This window comes from Rattus norvegicus, chromosome 4, assembly GCF_021556685.1.
Source record: "Rattus norvegicus strain SHRSP/BbbUtx chromosome 4, alternate assembly SHRSP_T2T, whole genome shotgun sequence".
Lineage (NCBI taxonomy): Eukaryota > Metazoa > Chordata > Mammalia > Rodentia > Muridae > Rattus > Rattus norvegicus.
Window position 1 is genome coordinate 77,418,796 of NC_141537.1, and position 21,975 is coordinate 77,440,770.

General features: G+C 40.2%; 1 protein-coding gene and 1 long non-coding RNA gene across 34 annotated transcripts in view; one reads left to right on the forward strand and one right to left on the reverse strand.

Moving 5' to 3' along the window:
• The window catches only part of Ezh2 (enhancer of zeste 2 polycomb repressive complex 2 subunit), a 62,877-nt gene that overhangs the window by 2,295 nt on the left and 38,607 nt on the right, over positions 1-21,975 (reverse strand). For 7 of the 33 annotated variants that reach the window (XM_087657336.1, XM_087657331.1, XM_087657337.1 and 4 more), the window contains 12 exons: positions 20,308-20,428; positions 18,409-18,549; positions 16,553-16,655; positions 15,888-16,051; positions 11,675-11,766; positions 10,005-10,245; positions 8,822-8,991; positions 8,344-8,438; positions 7,209-7,249; positions 5,491-5,669; positions 1,340-1,435; positions 476-557 (listed from right to left, as the gene is read on the reverse strand). In XM_087657336.1, coding sequence (XP_087513462.1) covers positions 476-557; positions 1,340-1,435; positions 5,491-5,669; positions 7,209-7,249; positions 8,344-8,438; positions 8,822-8,991; positions 10,005-10,245; positions 11,675-11,766; positions 15,888-16,051; positions 16,553-16,655; positions 18,409-18,549; positions 20,308-20,428 — 1,525 coding nt within the window. Of the gene's footprint in view, positions 1-475; positions 558-1,339; positions 1,436-5,490; positions 5,670-6,659; positions 6,786-7,208; positions 7,250-8,343; positions 8,439-8,821; positions 8,992-10,004; positions 10,246-11,075; positions 11,158-11,674; positions 11,767-15,872; positions 16,052-16,552; positions 16,656-18,408; positions 18,550-20,307; positions 20,429-21,975 lie in introns of all 33 variants that reach the window. The other 26 variants (NM_001134979.2, NM_001440279.1, XM_087657327.1 and 23 more) reach the window with 7 other exon arrangements.
• On the forward strand, positions 41-2,809 carry LOC147994832 (uncharacterized). The gene is made up of 3 exons (XR_015686531.1): positions 41-163; positions 464-628; positions 1,656-2,809. It is a non-coding gene; the product is annotated as an uncharacterized LOC147994832 (long non-coding RNA).

The following is a 21,975-nucleotide window of genomic DNA, read 5'->3' on the forward strand; positions in this document are numbered from 1 at the left end:
AGTCTGTCTGGGTATGTGACGCGCACACTGATTTTCACAGGTTCCTTCACAGACACAGGCCTCAGCAGCTGCTGCAGCCCTGCTCACAATATATGGGCAACATCCTCAAGCCACACGGGGCTTTCAAAATGCTGTTCATCCTCTCAGGTCAGACACTGAAGAGGTAAACTACAACTATTCAGCCCACAAGTTCCATGGGGCATGAGGCAAGCCACAGCAGTGGGAGACCATGTTCTCCCACAGCCAGAGCATGAGGCAGGCCCATCTGCAAGTGGCTGGGACTCTAGATGACTGTTTCCTGCACACAGTCTTTCTGCTCATTGGGAACTTCCCCTCTCCTTACCAGTGAGCAACACAGTCCTGAAACTAGGCCTGCTAAGAAATGCCAAGAGCTGTTCCTGCAGTTAGATGTCCTCGGTCCTGGAATCTTGCTGACCTCTAATTTGAAAACCTTGCCTTCCAGCTCAGAACATACCATTGTTCAAGTTGAACAGAAAGCTGCACATGTATTTGTCATACACTTTCCCTCTTCTGTCTGCTTCATCCTGAGAAATAATCTACAAAGAAGACACAGGAGGAGATTGTACTGGAGTACATGGTTAAGACTGTTAGAACACAAAAGAGCCAAGTAAGAGAATTTTGGTTCCTTTTGAAGATATCAAGGAGTAGCTAAATTTTCTTCTCTATTTAGCATGTACACAGTAAAGAGTTCATGGGGGAAGTGCTTGTCCAGCCATGCCCTAGTATGTGTGCAGGTCAAAGGACACCTTGAGAGGGAGTCACTACTCTCCTTCCACCATGTGGGTCCTGGATTAAACCCAGGTCATCAACTTGGCAGCAGGTGCCTTTATCCGCTGAACTATACACCAGTCCAAATAACACTTTTAAGAACTCCAAATCAGAGAGATTTCTATGTCCTAAGCAATATGCCTAGAGAAAATGACAACGATATTGTCTTTCTGCTGAGTAAAAGATGCAAACTGTGACTTTCTAAGGCTGTGATCTGGCTTTTTCCTAGCCCCACAACTAAAAAGCCAAGCTAATAAAGCTGTTGTTTTAGGGTCCCCATCAGCTTGCCTGCCAAGAAAGTAGAACCAAATATATACAGCAAAACTCTTGTTCCTGAACATCTTCTTCTTCAGGTAATAAAAGCCAAACATCACCAGAAATAAAGCAACCCAGCTAGTCACTATATAAACCAAATCTTCAAACACAAATAAGTCCAAGCTAAAGGAAATTTAGTATTATTCCATTCTAAACTTGGTCTTGTTCAATGAAATCTATCCAAAACAAGGAAGCTGCTACTATAAAAATCCACTGGAATACCCGAGTGCCTTACCTCTCCACAGTATTCTGAGATGAATTCATTTTTCTGTACTGGATCTTTGATAAAGATGCCCCAGCCTGCCACATCAGACGGTGCCAGCAGTAAGTGCTAGAGAGTAAGCACAATCACATTAGGACTGACTGCAGGGGCACACTGAGACTAGTGTCTGCAGGTTGCAAACAAGTTAGCAGAGATAAACCTCAGACCATCCGAGGGGAATTACTCGACTCCCAAGTAGATTTGATAGGTATAAAAGTTGCTGAATGTGTCTGGAAAACTACTAAAGTAATGTTTCTAAGTAAAATTCAGAAAAAAAATCCTCTTACAGGAAAGACAAACAAGCCTCCCCATCTGGGCCGGGGGTACTGCATCAAGGGAAGTAGGAGGATCTGCTTTTCTCTCACTTCTGTTCAGTCCAGTCCTGGAACTTTCAACCATCGTCCTCTAAAGGCTCATGTGCCCCAGCTTGTGGACTGATCCCCAAGAGGCAACTGAATTGTGAGGCTCTGAACAACTGAAGAGCAGTCTCGTGACAGACTCAATTTGTTGGCATTACTGGGAGGTGATGCAGATTCAATGAGTGGGGGGGTCAGAGGAAGTGGTCCCTGGTGATATGTCTTTCAAATACGTCTCTTGCTCCTGAGCCTTCCTGGGTTCCCTCTGCCTTCTGTGTGCTGTGGATTGAGCTACTGTTGCCCACTACATGTTCCCCTACCATAATGCTCTGCCTCACTATGCCTGGGCCAGGAGCAAGGGAAGTGACCATGTGCTGAAACCAACAGCCAAAATCTTCTCTTCTTTATGTTGTTTTTCTCAGTTACTGTAGCAAAACTAAGAAACACAGAATTTCATTTTTGTATATGTATATATAGTTTATACATGTGTGGGCACATGGTATGTTCCCACATGTGTGCACATGTGCATGTCAGTGAGCACCTTCAGGTGCATCTATTGCTTGCCACTTCTTTGGTGACATGGAATCTCCAAAGAGATTCCTTGCTTCATTTCAGTTAGACTGGCTGGCAGTGAAGACCCAGGCCCACTAGTCTACCCCACAGCCAGACCTCCAGCACTGAGGTTATTAACATGGCCACACCTGGTTTTTAATGGGGGTGCTGGTTATATGAATGTCATGTTTGCACAGCAAGCTTTTGGTTTTAAGACATGTCACTATACCTTTGAACATGGGTCTCCCACCATACCCAATTAATGAAACCAACTGAAGGTATACACACCAACCACTCTCCTCTCGGCCTTTCTGTTTCCCAAAGTACATTCGCTCGTTTGCCCAAGCCCTTAGCACATTTGGTTCTTCAATGGCATTTATTCCTCTGAATACCCGGACATTTCCTCCACAGCTTTCCTCTAAAAATTCCTCATGATAACACACCAAAACTAACCTTAGTATGAGGAATATGATGATTCATCAATCCCACAGAAGGCCAAGATGATAAGAACCAAATATAACTTTTTTTATTTATATTTTTGCTTTGTTTGTCTTTTGTGACCGAGTCTCTCTGTGTATTCTGCCTATCCTGAACTCACTGTGTAGACCAGGCTGGCCTGGAACTCACAGAGATTGGCTGTCTCCTGAGTCCTAGGATTAAAGGTATGTGCCACCATTACTTGGCAACATATAACTTTTCATCAGGGCTCTTTATCCTGCTTCACTCAGAACCTTCTTGTGACCTTTAAAGGGGTTCCTAGATCACCCAGGCTTTTCTAAGCCACTCCTTCTTGTCAGGTGAACTTCCCTATCACCTTTCTGATCAGAAACAAAATTAGCTAAATATTGGGAACAAGCAAGTGAAACCAGGTGGTAAGAACTATATGCACAGTGTTCTACTTCTGAGAGCTAACAAATGTCAGAGAAGACACGTCAGCATGAGCATTCCTGCCCTCTGTGAACAAGCCGAAGGAAGAGAATATAGATCCTACAGTGGCCAATATGGCATCAGGACACAGACAAAAGATGTCTCAGCAGATGTGCCAAAGGAAACTGAAACATTAGGGTCTAATGACCTAAATGAATATGCAGCCACCTAAAGTAAAATGATTCGAGAATATTCACTGTGCTCAGCTAATCTAGGTCAGATTTTCCATGAACAGTGTTGGTTCAAAGACCCAAGGGGGGAAAAAAAAAGCCAAGAGAAGCTGAAAGTTCTACCTACGGCAGGATTTCAAAGAGGGTCCCCTGAAGAGTAGGGTGATAAGGCTAGAGAGATGGCTCAGTGATTAGGGGCACTAGCCATTCCTGCAAAGGACCTGGATTTGGTTCCCATACAGTGCCTCACAACCATCAGTAACTCTAGTTCCAGAGGACTTAATAACCCTCCTCTAAACTATGTGGGTACCAGACATGTATTTAGTGCACACACATACATGCAGGCAAAACACTCATAAACATACTACCTTTAAAAATAAAAATAATAGGGTGCTATCAACCATGTGATGGTTCATGAGATGTGACTACACCACACAGGGCAGAAGTGGTAGTGTGGGGAGGGAAGGGACAGCGAGACCCCAGATTGTGATTCTTGCTCCATTACTTGCAATTGTCTTTAGATTCATGGCGCGCTATGTAAGGTACAGGTATGAAGGGCACCTTAAGGAGTTAGTCTCTACTCATACCATGTTGAGTACTGGGTTTTACTCATGGAGTCATCTCATTAGATAGTGAGTCATGTGAATCTTGGTTTTCTTACCTGTAATATACAGTAAGCAGCCAAACAGTGCTTACGTGCTAGACAGCTAATAATACTGAAGGGATTAGTTAAAGATACTGAATCTTCAAGTTTCTTTTGCTTAGTGATTACTCCCTGGCTGCTACATTTAAAATCACTTTATGTAATGCTTGGGCTTCAAATCCCTAATTGCTAGGTGGTTCATTTTAAGGCTCTGAGGTTGGTAGCACCTTGAGAGTCTTGTGATACAGTTCACATATATGCTCCTATTTTACTCAGTCTCTAGAGTGCTGGCACCGCAGGCATGCACCATATACCTGGCCTGTTTGCAAGTGCTAAAGAATAAGAACAAAGTCTACAGAACTTTGCTGGAGGAAATTTCATCTTTTACTGTGCACAGAAAGTACCCTTAAAAAACCATCCCAAGAATGTACATTTGTATCAGAGTATCAGAATGCACATTCTAATATGAATCAACATTTATTTCTATCGAGGAGATAAAACTACTTTGTGGAACAAAACAAAACATTGAGTCAGCTATTTAAAAAATAGAAAATAATTCCTATTTCAAGTCTGATAACATTAATGGCTACTTCTCAGAACCCCGGGTTTATCTTACCACCCAATAAGGCATTTATTTTATAGAAAATTGAGGATTGCATTAGCTCTTTATGTAGTGCCTCCTGGGTGGTGGTCAGTGTCACGATGAAGCTGACTCTCTGCTCTCCGCCACCAGCTGTCAGAAACTCGCTGGAGGAGAAGATGAACACACACTATAATTCCAGGAGAAGTTCATAACTGCAGAAGTAGCTATTGATGCTCTGTGTGTACAGTGGAAGGATTATATGGTCTGAATCAGTGGTGGGAATGTTGTTACTCCACATGCCGTGCAGAACCAACATCAATATACAGCTTTGACGAAATAGCACACTAAGAAAAACAAAGAGAAGTCTGCAGAACATGAACATGGCCAGAGAATAAAGGAAGCCAAAGAAAAATGCCAGGAGCAGAATGCCAAAAGAGGTAGACTATCTTCACTAAGAACTTTTACTTATAAGTCTGAGTCCAGTCAAAAATAAGTCTTTAAGAATAGTAATTATCAGATCTTAAAGCTGAGACACACTCCTGTGATATCCACACAACACCTGACCACTGTGCCTTCATCAGCCGCACCTTTAAGGCCCACTTTTATTTTTTGTTCCCAGATAGAATCTCTGAGACTATCAGTAAACAGCCATCTTCTGGAGGATGGAGATGAAGTCTAGTTGCTGGTGGTGTGCTTACCTAACATGCACAAAGCCCTGTGTTTAATCCACAGCACCACATAAAATCAGGCATGGTAGCATATACCTGTAATCCAGCACTCAGGAGGTAGAGGCAGGAGGATTCAAGTTCATTTTCAGTAAGTTTGAAAAAGCAGAATTTACACAAGACACCAAAACTAATAACAAAGTGTCCACATTAACTCTTTGTATTTACCTTTTTAGAGCCCCGCTGAATGCTACAGTTCTTGCAGGACACATTTTTACTGTCCCAGTGGTCAGCAGCTCCACAAGTGAGACAGAGGTCAGGATCACACTCTCGGACAGCCAGGTAGCACGGACACTGCTTGGTGTTGCATTGTGCTTTGCACCGGCATCCAGGAAAGCGGTTTTGACCTTTAGGGATAAATTTTATCATCATCACCACCATATCCAACAGTCATCACCATCCACAATCCTTTCCAGGAAGGCAGTCAATGTCTTGCTGAGCACATGAGTCACTCATTTAAACCCTTACAGTCTTTCCCTTACTGTTCCATGGTAAGGATGAGGAAATAGGCAACCACAAACATGAAGCTGATAGGACTGAGACACACTACTGCTGGTTCTTGTTGTCCATTTCCTATCTGTTAAATAGCATATGAATGTAAGGTCCTACAGTTAATTAAACAGGTAAAGGGAGGTCTTAGACTGAACAGTATCCATAACCCTAGACCATTCCAGTAAACCTGCGGTTCTCAACCTGTCGGTTTGACCCCTTTGGCAAACCTCTCTCCAAAACAAATATACATTATGATTCATAACAGTAGCAAAATTATGAAATAGCAACAAAAATAATTTTATGGCTGGGGTCACCACAACATCAACTGTACTAAAGGGTCACAGCATTAGGAAGGTTGAGAACCACTGTAATAAAGCATATCTCTAACCCATTCTTTGGTATCCAGACCAAAGCTTTCTTGAGTGATTGTGAAAACCTCCTGTGCCCTTACATACTTCTCTTCATTCTGAAGACCAAAACCCTCTTAACTCTCACTACTTCTGATACCCACAAAAGGAATGGGCAGTTACTTCTAGATTCTCCTTACAGTCTATGCCTCTTTACTATAATTCAAATGACCAAAGAGAAAAACAGAAAAATCCAATCCATTTCTACAACTCTGCCTAACTTGTGCATGAGCACACAGTCACATTGCCCAAGAGGCTGACTAGACATTAGCACAGTACAGGGCTCAGTATAAACACTTGTAGAATAAGCAGCTCTCCTAAGGCAAGCAGTGAGAGAGCACTCCCAGTCCTTATGTCTTGATTTAAATCACCAGTTTCAGCTGCTGACCAAAGCCTATTCAGTTCTCATGCAATTGCACCAAAGCAACAAATACTTACACTCTGAACTACATTGACAAAACTTTTCACAAAAATTTTGTGCTATCACACAAGGGCACGAACTGTCACAAGGCTGCCGTGGATGGTCACAGGGTTGATAGTTGTAAACATGGTTAGAGGAGCCGTCTGAGTAAAGATAACAGCACGCAGCCAATGAATCCAGGGAGATGGGAAATGATCATCACAATTAACAAGACATTCTTCCCCACTACCTCTGGAACATCCTTGACTGGCTGCCTTTACTGAAGTACACATCACTCCTGTGGAGAGAAAAAAAATACCTCCCACCCCCAAGTACTTAAAAACTTGGTGCCACATTTCAGCCCCACTTCCAAAGAACTGCTTCTCACTGACTCACTCCATCCAGTTCACTTTACTCTCTAAGCAGCAGTAACTGCAGATCAACAAACACAGTTCATTTAAACTAATTTGCTAAGTAAAAGTCAGTTAAATCAGCATGACCAAAACTTCATCCAGTTTCTATTCTAAAACAAATGAAGACAAAAGACATTTGGGGCTGATAACGAGGTTAGATGGGAGGATGCTGACCCTTTTTCAGTTGGATCTTTCTGCAGTGTGCAGCCCACAACCTGCAAAAAATAAAAAAGGTTCTGTGTGAGGTACGACTAGCTACAAATCTGCGTCCTGTCTTAGTGGGCCTGGCTGTGCGATTAACGCAGCAGTGCTGGTTTTAGACTCCCTAGCTTGTCAGTTCAGAGTGACTCAGGAACCTGCTCACTCAGGTCACTTTGTCATGCCCAGAAGCCTGGCAATAAAGTTCTTGTCCACACTGCCTGGTTAAGACTACAAAGGCGGGCTGGGGATTTAGCTCAGTGGTAGAGCGCTTACCTAGGAAGCGCAAGGCCCTGGGTTCGGTCCCCAGCTCCGAAAAAAAAGAACCAAAAAAAAAAAAAAAAAAAAAAGACTACAAAGGCCTTTGCCATGCATACCTACCGATCTAGTCCTGTCTGAATTATAGATACTGATACTTTCTATAATTTTCAGCATCACTAACTACCCCGTTGAACTGCATGGTAAGAAACTGTCCAACCACAAACTCAGAAGCATCTAGTAAAGCCTAAGTTTTCTACTATTTAAGAAGTATTGTAACACATTCAGTGAACCTAAACAAAATTTTTGGAGCATAATCTAACTGCATCCTTACCCACTCAACTACACTTCTCCTTTTAAGAAATAGTGGGTTGAGGCATGAGGGCCCAGTCATGGTTTCCCTGGCTTTCCACTTACAAAAGCATTCTGTGCAGTTACTCACTATAAGCCTTGGTGAGAGGTAATATTCAGACTTTAAATATCAGAATGCAATGGCGCACACTAAGAAAATCCAGGCTCCTAGACTAAAAGACACTTCTACATACTGGCGCAGGGAGCACAGCAGAAGCACATCTTAGAACATACCAAATGGCTAAAGGAACTATTTATTGTAGCTTTATTGCAATGTTTTTCTCAGCCAAATGTGGTAAACCAAAATTTTTATGACTTGATATGCCAACTATACTGAAGTGGCTATCTATAAACTAACCACCACCACCACCCGGGAGAAATGACATTTCTCTATGTCTAGGACAGCTGTTTGGAACCTTTTATATAAGTACTTGAGTGAGAACGAAAGCCCTGCCTGCAGATCCTGCCTCGCTGTTTCTCTGAGGGCTCCCAGCAGACTTACCGATGTTTTCTTTTCTTCTTTCTTGGAGGAGTGTCCACATCCTCAGTGGGAACAGGTGCTATGATACTGGACTCTTTGACTCTAAACTCATACACCTACATGAGAGGCAGAGCAATATGGACACTGTGGTTTAAGGGAATCATTCCATGCTTTTGCATACTGGAGAAACATTTGTCTCTCCCATGACACTACCAGTGTATGGAGTAGTGGTAAGATGCACAGTAGAAATCACTATTGTTCCATTTCATTGGGAATGTCTGGCCAAATTTCAATTCTATTTACATGTATCACATCCAAATTAAATTCTAAACTAGGGAAATTCTAAAACATAGCTAAAGAAGAATACGGATTTAATTTTCTTAAGGGAGGGAGGGAAATGGATTCTTTTCAGAAGATGAACAGAATGAAATCAAGACTCTATGTCTGGACAATGAGCACATGCTATCCTGTGTTTAGATCTCTGAGTACATATGCTTACCTGTCTACATGTTTTGGTCCCAATTAGCCTAGCAATGGCACAAAAGTTATCGTAGTAAGTACCAATGAGGACTCTAAACATGGAGGCTTCAGCACCACTCCACTCCACATTCTCAGGAGGTTCAATATTTGGCTTCATCTTTATTGGTGTTTGACACCGAGAATTTGCTTCTAGAAAACCAAATTTTAACATTAGTCAAGAAATGTCCAAGGGACTGGGAATGGTTCAGTGGTGCAAGCATGAGGATCAGAGTTCAAGTTTTCTTAACCACATGAAAACCAGACATAGCACAAGCAGTTTTCCCAGTGCGCCTACAAGGAAATGAGAGACAGAGACAGGAGACTCTCCAGAAGTTCACGGGCCAACTAGCCTAGTATATGCAATGGAAAAACCACCAAAAGATCTTGTCTCAAACACGACAAACAGTAAGGGCCCCTACACAGGATATTATTCTGACACTCACATGTATACACCATGGCATATATGTGTATACAGACACAAAGATAACTGAACAATATGAACAAGTAAAATGCAGGGTATGCTAAAGAAAAGCAGAAGGCACTTAATTGTATTTTAGAATTAGTAAGGCTAGAAACAACATCACACAGATCCTATCACACTTGCCGAAGAACCCAGAAGTTCTGCTCCCTTTAACACAAGACTTATTAAATACACACAGAGTCCATTATCATTTATGGTATTGTTTAGAGTTGAAAGAACTAAAATTCAACCAATAAAATAGAAACTCAGCAGCAATAGTACTTGTTTTCTTTCTAACTGAAACTACAGAACTATCTGTTCAATCAAGCTCCATCAAAGAAATATAGAACAGGAGAAAATGGTACCAACAGCAAGAACAATTGCATCAGACCTTCCAGCAACCCCCACAGACAAGAACGACAGGTGGTGCACTTGGGAGACAGCACAAACAATCCGGCTATGCCTTACTGAGAGAACTCTCCGTATTAGCCACAAAAGGGGAGAGAGGTAAGGGCCCTGAGAGAAGACTCGGAGCACACTGCTCATGCAGAGGATCTGAGCTTGGTTGCCAGCACCCATGTCAGGTAGCTCACACCTGCCTGTAACTCCAGCTTTCTGTACCTATACGCATTAGATAATCTTAATTCTCAGAAAGTTAAACAATGGTAACCCAGTGACAACCCAGTTGTCAGATGTGTCTTACCAGAGGAACTGGAAGTCTCATCTTTTTTCTCTTCTTCTTCTTTATCGTTGTTCTCTCCCCCGGTTTCAGTCCCTGCTTCTCTGTCACTGTCTGTATCCTTTGACTCCAGCACACTGATGGTGGGGGTGCTGGGTCTGCTACTGTTATTCGGAAGTCTTCCTCTTCTGCGGCCCCCTGGACGTTTAGGTGGTGTCTTTATCCGCTCAGCAGTAAGGGCAGCAGCAAACTCCTTAGCTCCCTCCTGCAAAATGAAAAATGGAGGCATCAGAGTAAAGTTCTAAATCTTATTCTGGTGGAACAGAGTAAGACGACATTGCATAACACACGTTGATCGAGACTTTACACAGTGTCCATTATCACAGTCATTTGGATATCAACACGCCCAACTACTTTTCATCTGCTTTTGATAGTTTCAAGATTTCAGAAATATAAACAGGTTCAATATTTTTGTTCAAATGATGCAAAATTAGGCAAGACAGTTCTACATGGTGAATTTGTAAAACATGTGAAAATAAAACAGTAAATGAAAATAAATTTTGAAAAATAAAGGTATTTTTCTCTACATATACATACAGTACATTTAAAAGAGAATTTCTATCAAAAGACATACTGAAGTGTGTTAAATCAGACTTCCTACTCAAGCCTTAAAAGAATACATACCTCTTTAAAGGTACTATTTAAAGAATACAAGGACACAAAACATATACATGCATAACTTAGTCACTTCTGGTCTTACTATTAAAACATTCAATATTTTTTCCTGTGAAGGATGCAAAGCCACAGGAAGATATGAAAGAACTTTTAGGTACAAGATTAGGGTTACATTTGCATTCTGAAGTACCACAATCCAATCTCAGAAAGTATAAAACAATGGTTAGAGCATGGTTTGTAAGAGACCACAGAAACATTTTAGATGAGCCAATGAAGTTCTGCCTTATAAAGAATATAAAACAGTGCTCAGGAATTCCTTTATTTTTATTTTTTTAGTGGAAATAGAAGAGCAAAGTTTGAAAGGAGCCAACAGTTTTATACTTCACTCTACAAAAACCAAATTGCTTAAAAATAGGATACCTTCTGTAGGTGCCATTCATTGAATCTTCTGTCCAAAATCCAACAGGCAATATATACCCACTTAGTTCCTAGGTAGGAGTGGCTTGGTTCAAAGAGGGGAAATGGTAAAAAATAAGATAGTACCCGTAAAAAAACAACTTTCCTGCCTCATATTTTCCTAATCCCTTACGCCTAATCTCCATCACTTAAAAAAAAAGAAAACCTGTTTGGGATCTATGGTACATCTTAAACTGTAAGTGGCCTAAACATTCACAGAAGGGATATGTCCATGAGAAAGACTCAGGAACATCTGCACAAGATTACTGAGTTTCTGGTGGCTAAGTGGGCTATCTATACCTCATACTCTCATAAACTTTGTGGAGAGTCTTTGATCCTAAGAACCGTGAAATGTTGCTGAAGAAATAACACAGATAAACAGAGAGTAATACCAGATTAATAGACTATACTGTGCAGGACAGAGCTATGAAAGAAAGGAGGGTAAGAACACTGCCTGTCATATGGCCAATGTAAGTCTGGGTCCAGACAGCCTTAGTGCTGGCTTTACCACCTCCACCAAAGTTCTGAAGAGCCCTCCAGAGGAACAAAGCACTGAGTCTCACCAGATGCTGATAACACTGTGGTCCACAAGGCTTGTTGTCCAGAGCTGTTTCTGTGTTCTTCCTCTTATATGTGTTGGGTGTTGCATGAAAGGCTGTAAAATAAGCACAAAGTATCTGAATATGGGTATAAAAGGATTACTTCTTCACTTCCCCAGGTCCACTGGAAAATCCAGTATCGTTACGCAGCTTACTTTATACAACTTCCCTCCATCTATCACAGGTTATCCTTCACTCTTCCTCCAACCTCCAAGAAAGGTGAAAACATCATAAACTCTGGAATGATTCATAGTTCTGATTTTTCCCTTTATAAGAATGATTGATGGGCATAAAGTATGGCTATAAACATTTACTTGAATCTTTAGTATCTCCAACAAGTAAAAAAAATAATGTAGAATCCTAATTTTACAAAAAATATTCTGGCATATACAATTTGTCTGTATAGTTTTTTTTTTCTTACTTTGAGGGCAGGGGTGGGATCTTTCCCAGGCTGGCTTTGAACTCATAGCAATCCTATAGCCTTGTCTCCTGAGTACTACAATTATGTATATGGATCACTACACCCAGCTCTAACATAATTGATTTCTAGATGAAGGGTCAATTTATTAAGCATGAACTAGAAAATGGTTCTACTTATAAAATCTCTGGAGAAAAGAAGCTCCAACACCTAGAACTCAATTCTAGGGTATGTTGACCAGTTGGTTCCTCATATAATGGAAAAGGCCAAAGCTGAAAACTAACTATTCAAAGTTACACGATAGGAAAAATGACCTGAATTTGGCTAAAAATAAGTGATATTCACAAAATGATGTGGTGCTCTTCTTTACAAACGCCGTTTTCATAAAGGCTCCAACTCTTTTTCTTCTCCCTTCCAGCACTAGAGATCCAATCCAGGCCTGCCTCGGCAAAAGTGTCCCCTCACCCTTTCTTTAATGATGGCGGGGTTTTTTGTTGTTTTGGTTTAGGGTTTGTTGTTATTGTTTTACTTGTTTGCTTGTTGAGACAGGAATTCTCTGGGTAGCCTGGCTGTCCTGAAACTCACTCTATACACCAGCTGGCCTTCAACTGCCTCTGCTCCCCAGTGCTCGGATTCAATGTGTGAGCCAACATACCCAGCAGTTTTTGCATACAAAGTTTTATTATGTAAGCCTAGGCTTGTCTCAGCAGAAATAATGCTAAGATTATATATAGATAGTAACTCCACATATTCTGGTATATTTTGAATTTTGTCAAAGAAAATTATTCTTAAAATACTCTTAAAGGGACCAGAAAGATGGCTCATCAGGTAAGGGTACTTATCATCAAGTCTGATGACCTAAAACTCAATCCCTAAAATCTATATGGTGAACAAAGAGATCCAACTTCAACAAGTTGACTTCTACATTCATACCATGGCACACATGTGCCAACAGGTATGCTCACATACAAAGTCAATCATTCAACCAATGTTGTGAATAAAAGCTCATGGACAGAGAAAAGATACCTAAAACTAAGAAACAGACCCAGGGGCTGGGGCGCTGGGTCAGTGAATAAATAAATACACATAAGCAATGAAAGACGTACTATAACTCAAAGCAGGCAATGATTTGAACTTTTCCATAAACGATACATTTAGATAATTTTGAAAATGAAATAAAAGTTAGATACATATTCATATCAGAGTAAGTTCTAAACAAAAAGATACACAAGTATATGTGCTTTTTAGAACAGAGAAGTAGGTGAGTGGATGGCTCAGTGGACCAGTAAGGCCACCAAGCTTGTCAACCTGAGTTCAATAACTTGTCCTGACTCCCACAAGAGCCCCACAGCAAGCATATCCTTCAATCTCCAAAATAAATAAACAAAAATTAAAGCTTAAAAAGTGTGTATGGGAGGGGGACCTTATAGTCTTAAAAGTGAGGAAAGACAAGTGATACGTTTAATTTTTTTTTAAAAATCTAACTATACTTAGGGACCTTTTATTGAACAAACTTTAAAAATTCATTTCAAGAGAACTAATCTCAGTGCTGGGGAATTACTTCAGTAGGAAAAGTGCTCACATAGGCAGGAGGACCTGAACTCTGATCCTCACAGCTCTCTAAAGCAGAGTGTGGCAGGATGTATCCATGAACCAGCACTAGGGAAGCAGAGATGGGAGGTTCCCAGAGGCTTGCTGCCCCATCGACCTACACAAAAAGCTGAGCTTCAGATTCACTGTAAGATCTTGTCTCAACAAATAAAGCATGGAATGTTGAATAACAAATAGAAAATTTCAGAAGTCATATGAAAACCTATCTATTACCGTACAAGCCCCCACCCCAGTCCCCCACCAAAGGTCATCTAGAGTTTATATAGAGTTACTCTACAGTGTGGCAATAATAACTCTAGTAAACCCACAGGCTAACATATCAAAAGCCAAGTGCTAGGAACAGGTTACCTCTTTTGGAGTTGTTGACCAGTGAGGTCCCATAGGCCCCCAAATATTATAGGCCATTGCTTAAGACCGTATTGCTAAAAACATCACATACTTGAGTCATAGAACATGAAGGTATCAAGCTGGCACTGAAGTGGATATTTCATCCCTACCAGCTAGCATTCATAGTGTTGGAAGGTGCTATGCACACTGATGAAGGAGAAAAATAATCACTAGTCTTCCTAGCTGTGAATGCTGCAAGATGCAATAAAAACTGGCCTGGTAAGACCTGCATGCTGCAGTAGTGTCATGAACAACATGAGAGTAGGCAACTACTTTTCTGATTGGATTTAAGTCCCACTCCACAAGATGATACCTATTCCTATCTCTGTTGGGCCAAGAATTTGTGGCTAGACAAGTCATGGACCCTAGGGAAGGAGAGAGCCTAATACTATTTGTCTGCCAAATGGAGATAGTATTAAACCAACTGCTAACAACACCATTATACACATGAGTTAATGCATTTCTTTTTTTTTTTTTTTTTTTTTTTTGGTTCTTTTTTTCGGAGCTGGGGACCGAACCCAGGGCCTTGCGCTTCCTAGGTAAGCGCTCTACCACTGAGCTAAATCCCCAGCCCCGAGTTAATGCATTTCTTAACTGTTACAAAAGAAGCTTCCATTTGCAGTACATGATGGTTAACATAAAGACCCACAACTGGTCAACTGAAGAATGTTTAGGCCTAAATGGGAAATCTGTATCACATGCTGCTGGGTGTTTGTGGCACATGCATTTAATCCCAGCACTCTGGAGGCAGAGGCAGGAGGATTTCTGTGAGTTTGAGGCCAGTTGGTCTACAGAGCTTGTCTCAGGACAGCCAGGGTTATTATAGAAAGAAACCCTGGGGGGAGTGTGGGGGTAAGGGGAATAATTGATGCTTTTTATTCACTGCAAATTTTAGGAATGGGGATGTGGCTTACTGGGAGTATGTGGGACATGTCTTAATGGGAGAGTGTGCAGGGATGGGGCTGTAACTATAATCTAGTGTTTGCCCAGCAGGGAAAAGGCACTGGGTACAATCTCTAATACTACAGAAAAAAAACAAACCCACAGATCACCCTGGGAGAGAATTCCAATTTTAGTGGGATATGACGGTATGCTCCTGTAATTCTAGCACTCAGGAGGCTGAAGCAAGAGAATCAAAAGGATTATGAAAATCAACAGAACAAGACTAGCCTCAGCTACATACTGAGTGTGAGACCCTATTTCAAAAATCACAAAACAAATTCCAGTCACCTGGAAATTTTACTAAGAAAACTCATTTCCTAGGAATGTCAAAGGAAAAATTAGTTTCTAAACTGATATTAAGAATATTTTGTTTTGCTTGTATTGAAATATGATGTACTTATGAAACAATTATTCAGAGGATCAAAAAGAAACAAAATATTTTTAACACTAGGCAATAAATTGTATAAATGCCTTTTTACCAATTCGTTAATTTAACAAAATTTGTTCATAAATGGCAGTAATATTGCTCTGAGCTGAGAACTGCCTCACTACAATCATTCATTATAAAACAGCCTTGTCAAGTGTGAAGACCTTCACTTCAAGTTACTGGGAAGCAGTGAATGGAATGAAATGAGTACAAAAGATGTCAGAGGAATCCTCAAAGAAGAAAACAGTCACAGTACGGGGTGTGACATATTTCTCAGCCTTCACTATAAGACTGGTCGGTATATTTTGGTTGTGACAACTGACATCAAGTTGCTTTACTACATATTTCAACAACAAAGATAGAAAATGAAAACGTACAATAATTGCACTTACGATGTAGGAAGCAGTCATACTTAAAACATCGTCGACAAAAGAGCGTATGAAATGAATGTAAACTTTGCTCCCTCTGAACAGATTTGGCATTTGGTCCATCGATGTTTGGGGTACATTCAGGAGGTAGAGCACCGGGGAGCTGCTGCTCCGTGAGTTCTTTATACCTGACACCAGACAAACAAACAAACATCACTTTTTTGCACAGTGAGTTTCTAAAAGGTTTTCATGGGTTTGATTTTTTTTTTTAAGTTTATATTATCTAAAAGTCAACCACAAAAAAAATCTAACCTACAGTAATCTTTACTTGCATTAAGAACCAATCGTGTATTATGCATGGGAAATAAGAATCAAGCTCATTAATACAACTGAGGTATGTAGCAGAAGAGGTTATTACATTAGTTTGGATTAACTATAAATCTCTACCAGCGTCCAGAAAAGGTTTCCTCAATATATTAGTATAAACTGTACATAGGCATAGAATATGCATGAATACTCATATATGTACTCAATATGAACTAAAAATTTTCTAATACACAGTAAAGTATGTGTGTGTGTGTGTGTATGTGTGTGAGAGACAGAGAGAGAGAATGCTTGAAATAATAAATCAAGAGATGATAACATGCACAACTGCCCCAAATTAAAAAAAAAGAAAAATTCCTACTCACTTTTCTTTCAGTTCTTCTGCTGTGCCCTTATCTGGAAACATTGAGGAAATGGCTTCAAATATTTTATCAGCAGGAAATTTCCGAGGTGGGCAAGTTTCTTTATCTAAACAGTGAATTGTGATAGGGGGAGATGGAAGAAACAAGTTTCAGCTTCATTTTCTCTCTATCACTGTGTCTCAACAAAGCTGATGTTCTAACAACTTGTCAACTTTGGTTCACTTTTGTGGAGGTTGGAGAGGAGGGAGTAAGACAAGATCTCTTACTGTGTAGCCTTCCTTAGTTGGCCTGCAACTAAGTAGACCAGGTTGACTTCGAAGCTTTAATAATTACTTTATTATTTTTTAAGGTGTGCATGTATGTATGCTTATGTGCACCTCCCTGAATGAAGACACATGGGTGTGCACACCATTGTGCACATGTGAGGGTCAGGGAAGAACTTTTGTGGGTCAGTGCTCTCCTATGGTGAAATTAAGAAATTCAAATCAGGTCATCAAGACTTGCTTGGGGGCTGGAGAGATGGCTCAGAGATTAAAAGCACTGACTGCTTTTCTAGAGGTCCCGAGTTCAACTCCCAGCAACCACATGGTGGCTCACAACCATCTGTAATGGGAACTGATGCCCTCTTTTGATGTGTTTGAAGACTGCTACAGTGTACTCACATACATAAAATAAATAAATAATTCTTAAAGAAAGAAAAAGACTTGCTCAGCAAGCACTCTTACCCACTGATTCACCTCGATAGCCAACTTTTCTATTCTATTGTCTCTGACTCCCAAGTTCGAGAATGACAAGGATGACTCACTATCACTGGCTTGGGGGTTTTGTCCTATTTTGTAAGACAGGTTTGCCTAGTTTAGCCCAAGATAGCATAAAACTCATTACAAAGCCAGGGATAACCTTGAACTTCAGACTCTCCTGCCTTCGCTCAGATTACAGGTGCTGAGATTACAGGCATCACCAAACCCTCTATCAGTTATTTCTTATGGAAAAGCTTGTCAAGATGCTAAGAGTACAAGAAGACAGATTCCCCCAAATTTTGATTATTTGACACTAATAGTTTTCTGTCAGAGCTGATCATTAATCCACCTTCAGAACTGTCCATCACATGGAAGAACTTAGCAATCACTTACTGACTCCGGTGTGTTTCTGTTATAAAGAATACATGTCTTTTGAAATTGCAATTTTCTCCTAATTCTGCTTGATAGTAAGCTTGCTAAGTAGAAGACAGAATTATGGGCTCTACTTTGGGGTAGACTGTTTTCTAGGAACACTTAACAAGTGTAGAGGCAATAGCACAATTCTCGAGTCAGACTTATGTTATCAATTTGGGGCTCAGATTCAACTTTTTCCCAATATTGCAATCTTAACTAAGTCCCATAGTCTTCAGCTTCTCTAAAGCCATTTCTAATATATAATAAAGCTGTTAATATGCCATAAATCATTATTATTATTATAAAGATAATTATGATAACTGATCAGCAAAGTCCAAAAACACATGTCCTTTTGCTAGGCACAGGAAACGAAGAAGCTCTATAGAGAATGAAATGCTGCAGAGAATACATTTGATCATACTGCTAAGATAGAACACTTAACAAAAAGGGGAGAGTTACATTCTACCCCAAAATGGGTGGTTTTTACATTTATTTACATATATCATATGGTTGTATGTCTGCCACAGTGTACTGGTGTGAAGATCAGGGGCAACTTAGGAGAGTCAGTTCTTCTCTTCCACAGAGTGGGTTCCAGGAATCTCGATTCACCAAGCACCTTTACCGACCTGATCTTACCAGCCTGGTACTTTTATTTTAAAAGAAGAATTATATAAGGCTCAAACAAAAAACTAGTATTAAACATACCATCTCGACTATCGTCTAGATCTTTCTGTTTTTCTTCTCTTTCATCAGGATCGTCTCCATCATCATCATCGTCATCATCATTATATTGACCAAGAGCATTTACCAACTCCACAAAAATTTCATCATTTATAAATCCACATTCTAAAATCCAAATGTCAGAAACAGGGAAAAGGATAATGACAAAAGTCTTTGTATGCATTTTCTTTTTCTTTTCTTTCTCTCTTTCTTTCTCTTTCTTTCTTTCTTTTTTTTTTTTTTTTTGTATGCATTTTCTAATCTGGAAGAATAGCGAAGGCCTATCAGCACTGTAACCGGAGGGGCAGGTAAGGACAGTCAAAATCAATTTCACAGCCAGCAAAGAAAACAGCATTTTCCTTCAGTATCCGTTGCTTTCTCAGAAATCACCCCTCTCCAGCTGGTCCAGGGCACATTACTCCCTTAATCATTGAGGACCTGTGGCTTTAACCTCCTCCCAATCTGTGTCACTGACTGACCACTTCAAACCTGTTTTCCACTATAATATGACCACAGCTCCCTTTGCTCAGATATCAAAAGAGCCTCCTGTACACAGAAACCTGAATCCAAGATTCTGATAACTTAATTTCACAGGCTCTGGCTGCCCTGAGGAAGGGCATTGTTGAACAGGGAGGCTTTCTGAAGCACATGTCCCATAAACAGAACTTTAAACTTAGTTTTACTATTGAAAGCTTACCAAAACACACACTCTATTCCCATAAAATCTACGTGTTGTTGCTGCTAGAGTTTATAACCAGTTACTGATGATTACCAAGTGGCAAATAATATCCTCAATTGGAAAAACTAAAGAAGCACTCAAAATTTATGCCTGTGAGCTCAGACTAGCTCTTTATAGTAAAGTGCAAAAGTTAATTTTATTATTAAAAATATTTTTGTTTTGTTTTGTTTTGTTTTTTATGAACTCTATGCTTAAGAAACTTCAAGTCTTTAACAAACCCTTCTATGGTAGTCTGAATGAAAATGGTATCCATAGGCCCACAGGCAGTGGCACTAGTAGGAAGTATGGCACTGTTGGAATAGGTGCAGCCTTGCTAGAGGAAGTGTGTCACTGGGGGCAGGCTTTGAGGTCTTAGGTGCTAAAGCCAGGCCCAGTGTCTGTTGGGGTTAGTCTTGTGAGCTCTGAATTCAGAACCTGAGTTCTATGCCCTGGTCCAGACTGCAACCTGATCTTGGGATACCGTATCAACGTAAGTACTGCAAAGAATGTTCCCCCAATAATCTCTGATTGATCAATAAATGGCTGAGGTTTATGACTAGGCAGAGAAGAGAAGAAGGCAAGACTTATAATCAAGGAGGATTTCAGGAGAGCATGAGGAAGAAGGGAAAGGTGAAGAAGTCTCCAAGAGGCTAGGTGGACAATGAACATGTGGCCAAGAGAAGCTGGTCCTGAGGACACACACGGAACAGAGCAAGTTGGGTAAGATGTGAACAGAAAGTACACAGGGCCTATCATTTGGATATAAATTAAAAGAGCTCAGAATCTGCCTAGTCTAGGTTTACAGCCTATCAATAAATTTAGACTGTTTCTGTGTCAATTACTTGGGAACTATAATGAACAAAAATGGGGCAGAAACCTTCAATAGCTATTAAAGGGTAAAAGGAGGCACCCTAGAAAATTAGTATTGCATTAAGTAACTCTCCCTTCCTGCTGCCTGCCATCCAGATGTAGAACTCTAGGCTCCTTCTTTAGCACCATACTTGCCTAGCACCACCATGCTTCCTTCCATGATGATAATGGACTAAACCTCTCAACAGTTAGCCATCCCTGATGAAATGCTTCCTTTTTAAGTGCTGCCACAGTCATGGCAATAAGAAAACCCTAAAGAAGCCCTCTCCACTAAAGAGAATATACATATAGCTCACCTCTGTCTCCATGCACTTTTCCATCATAATTTTTTATTAATTCTTCAATGAAAGTGCCATCCTGATCCAGAACTTCATCCCCCATATAAGGAATGTTATGTAAAACAGTTTCATCTTCCACCTAAAAGTAAAAATAGAAAAAAGAAAGAAAAAAGTTAAAACCAGATGTATTCTAATTCTTAAATTAGAATTTAAATATTTTTTAAAAATTTACAAGGATCAGAGAGATGGCTCAGCAGATAAAAACATTTGCTGCCAAGGTTGACAACCAAAATTCAATCCCTGAAACCCATGTGTAGACAGAGAACTAACTCCCCACAAGTTGTCCTCTGACCTCCACACATCTGTCATGACACACACACACACACACACACACACACCCCTGTGTATGTAGAATGTAATATAGCACACAGTACACACACATAACTTAATTCTCGATGTGAGAATTAAATGGGATACACACTGAAGACTGAGTATCACACAAAAGTTAATGAGATAACTAAAACCAGTATTTTCCATGAGTACCTGTCTTTCCCCAGATCTGTAGAGCAAACTGTTAACTACTGCAACTACATCTAATCTAATATGCAACCCTTCTTTTAGGAACCTTCAAGAAAGGAAACTGCTGTGGGTTATATGATACAACTGTACCTGTAGTAGAACTAATCATATGTGACTTATCCAAACAAACTATAAATACTCATCAACAAAGAGTTTTTAAAAACTTGATTTGGTGACCTAGGAATTAAGATATTCAATACAATAAAAAATCTAGGTGATCTGAGCGAGAAACTCCTTCACAGGCTCATGTATTTGAACACTTGGCTCCCAGTTGGTAGCACTGTTTAGAAGATTTAGTAGGTACAAACTTGCTTGAAGAAATATGTCACTGGATAACCACAGCTCACTCCACTTCCAGTTGGCATCCCCCAATTCTTCACATCTGTTTCGTGATTCAGTTAAAGCTAGGATTCTTATCTTCATGTTCCAGCCACTACACCTCTGGCTGCCATGGTGTCTTCTTATCCTCTTGGAACCATAAGCCCAAATACACTCTTCCTTCTCTAAGTTGCCTCAGTCTTACTGATTTATCACAACAACAAGGAAAATGGAACCTAACACTGATATGAAAGACTATCAACAGTCTTGTCATTCTATGCCAAAGGGATTTACTTGTAAAATCAAAATATTCTACAGCAACAGAACATACTTCAATAATCTGATGAATATGTCATACATCGAAGTGTAACAAATAGCTGGGAGAGAAACTAGAGTATCTGAGAACACAAAGGACAAAACAACAATCATATACATAAGAAAACTATACGACTATACATGACAGCAACTATACAAGACTGGATGGTCCTGAAGCATGTGTTAAAAATAACTAAGGGGAGGCTTGTTCGAAAAAGCCCTTGAACAAGGTGTTGGTTAAATGTTGAATTTTAGAAGGTTAACTCCGAAAAATAGGACACACTGGAGAGGATCACTGGAGAACAAAGAGAACATTTCAAGTATTAGAAGTCTAGGTTCACACTATGAGAACAATTAAAAGGAAAGCACACACTGGAAAAGGCCATGAAAACATAAAGGTGACCATCAGGCAACTAAGAAACAGGAAAATTAAGTGTTTTTAAATCATCACTAGACAACAAATTTTGAGTTTGT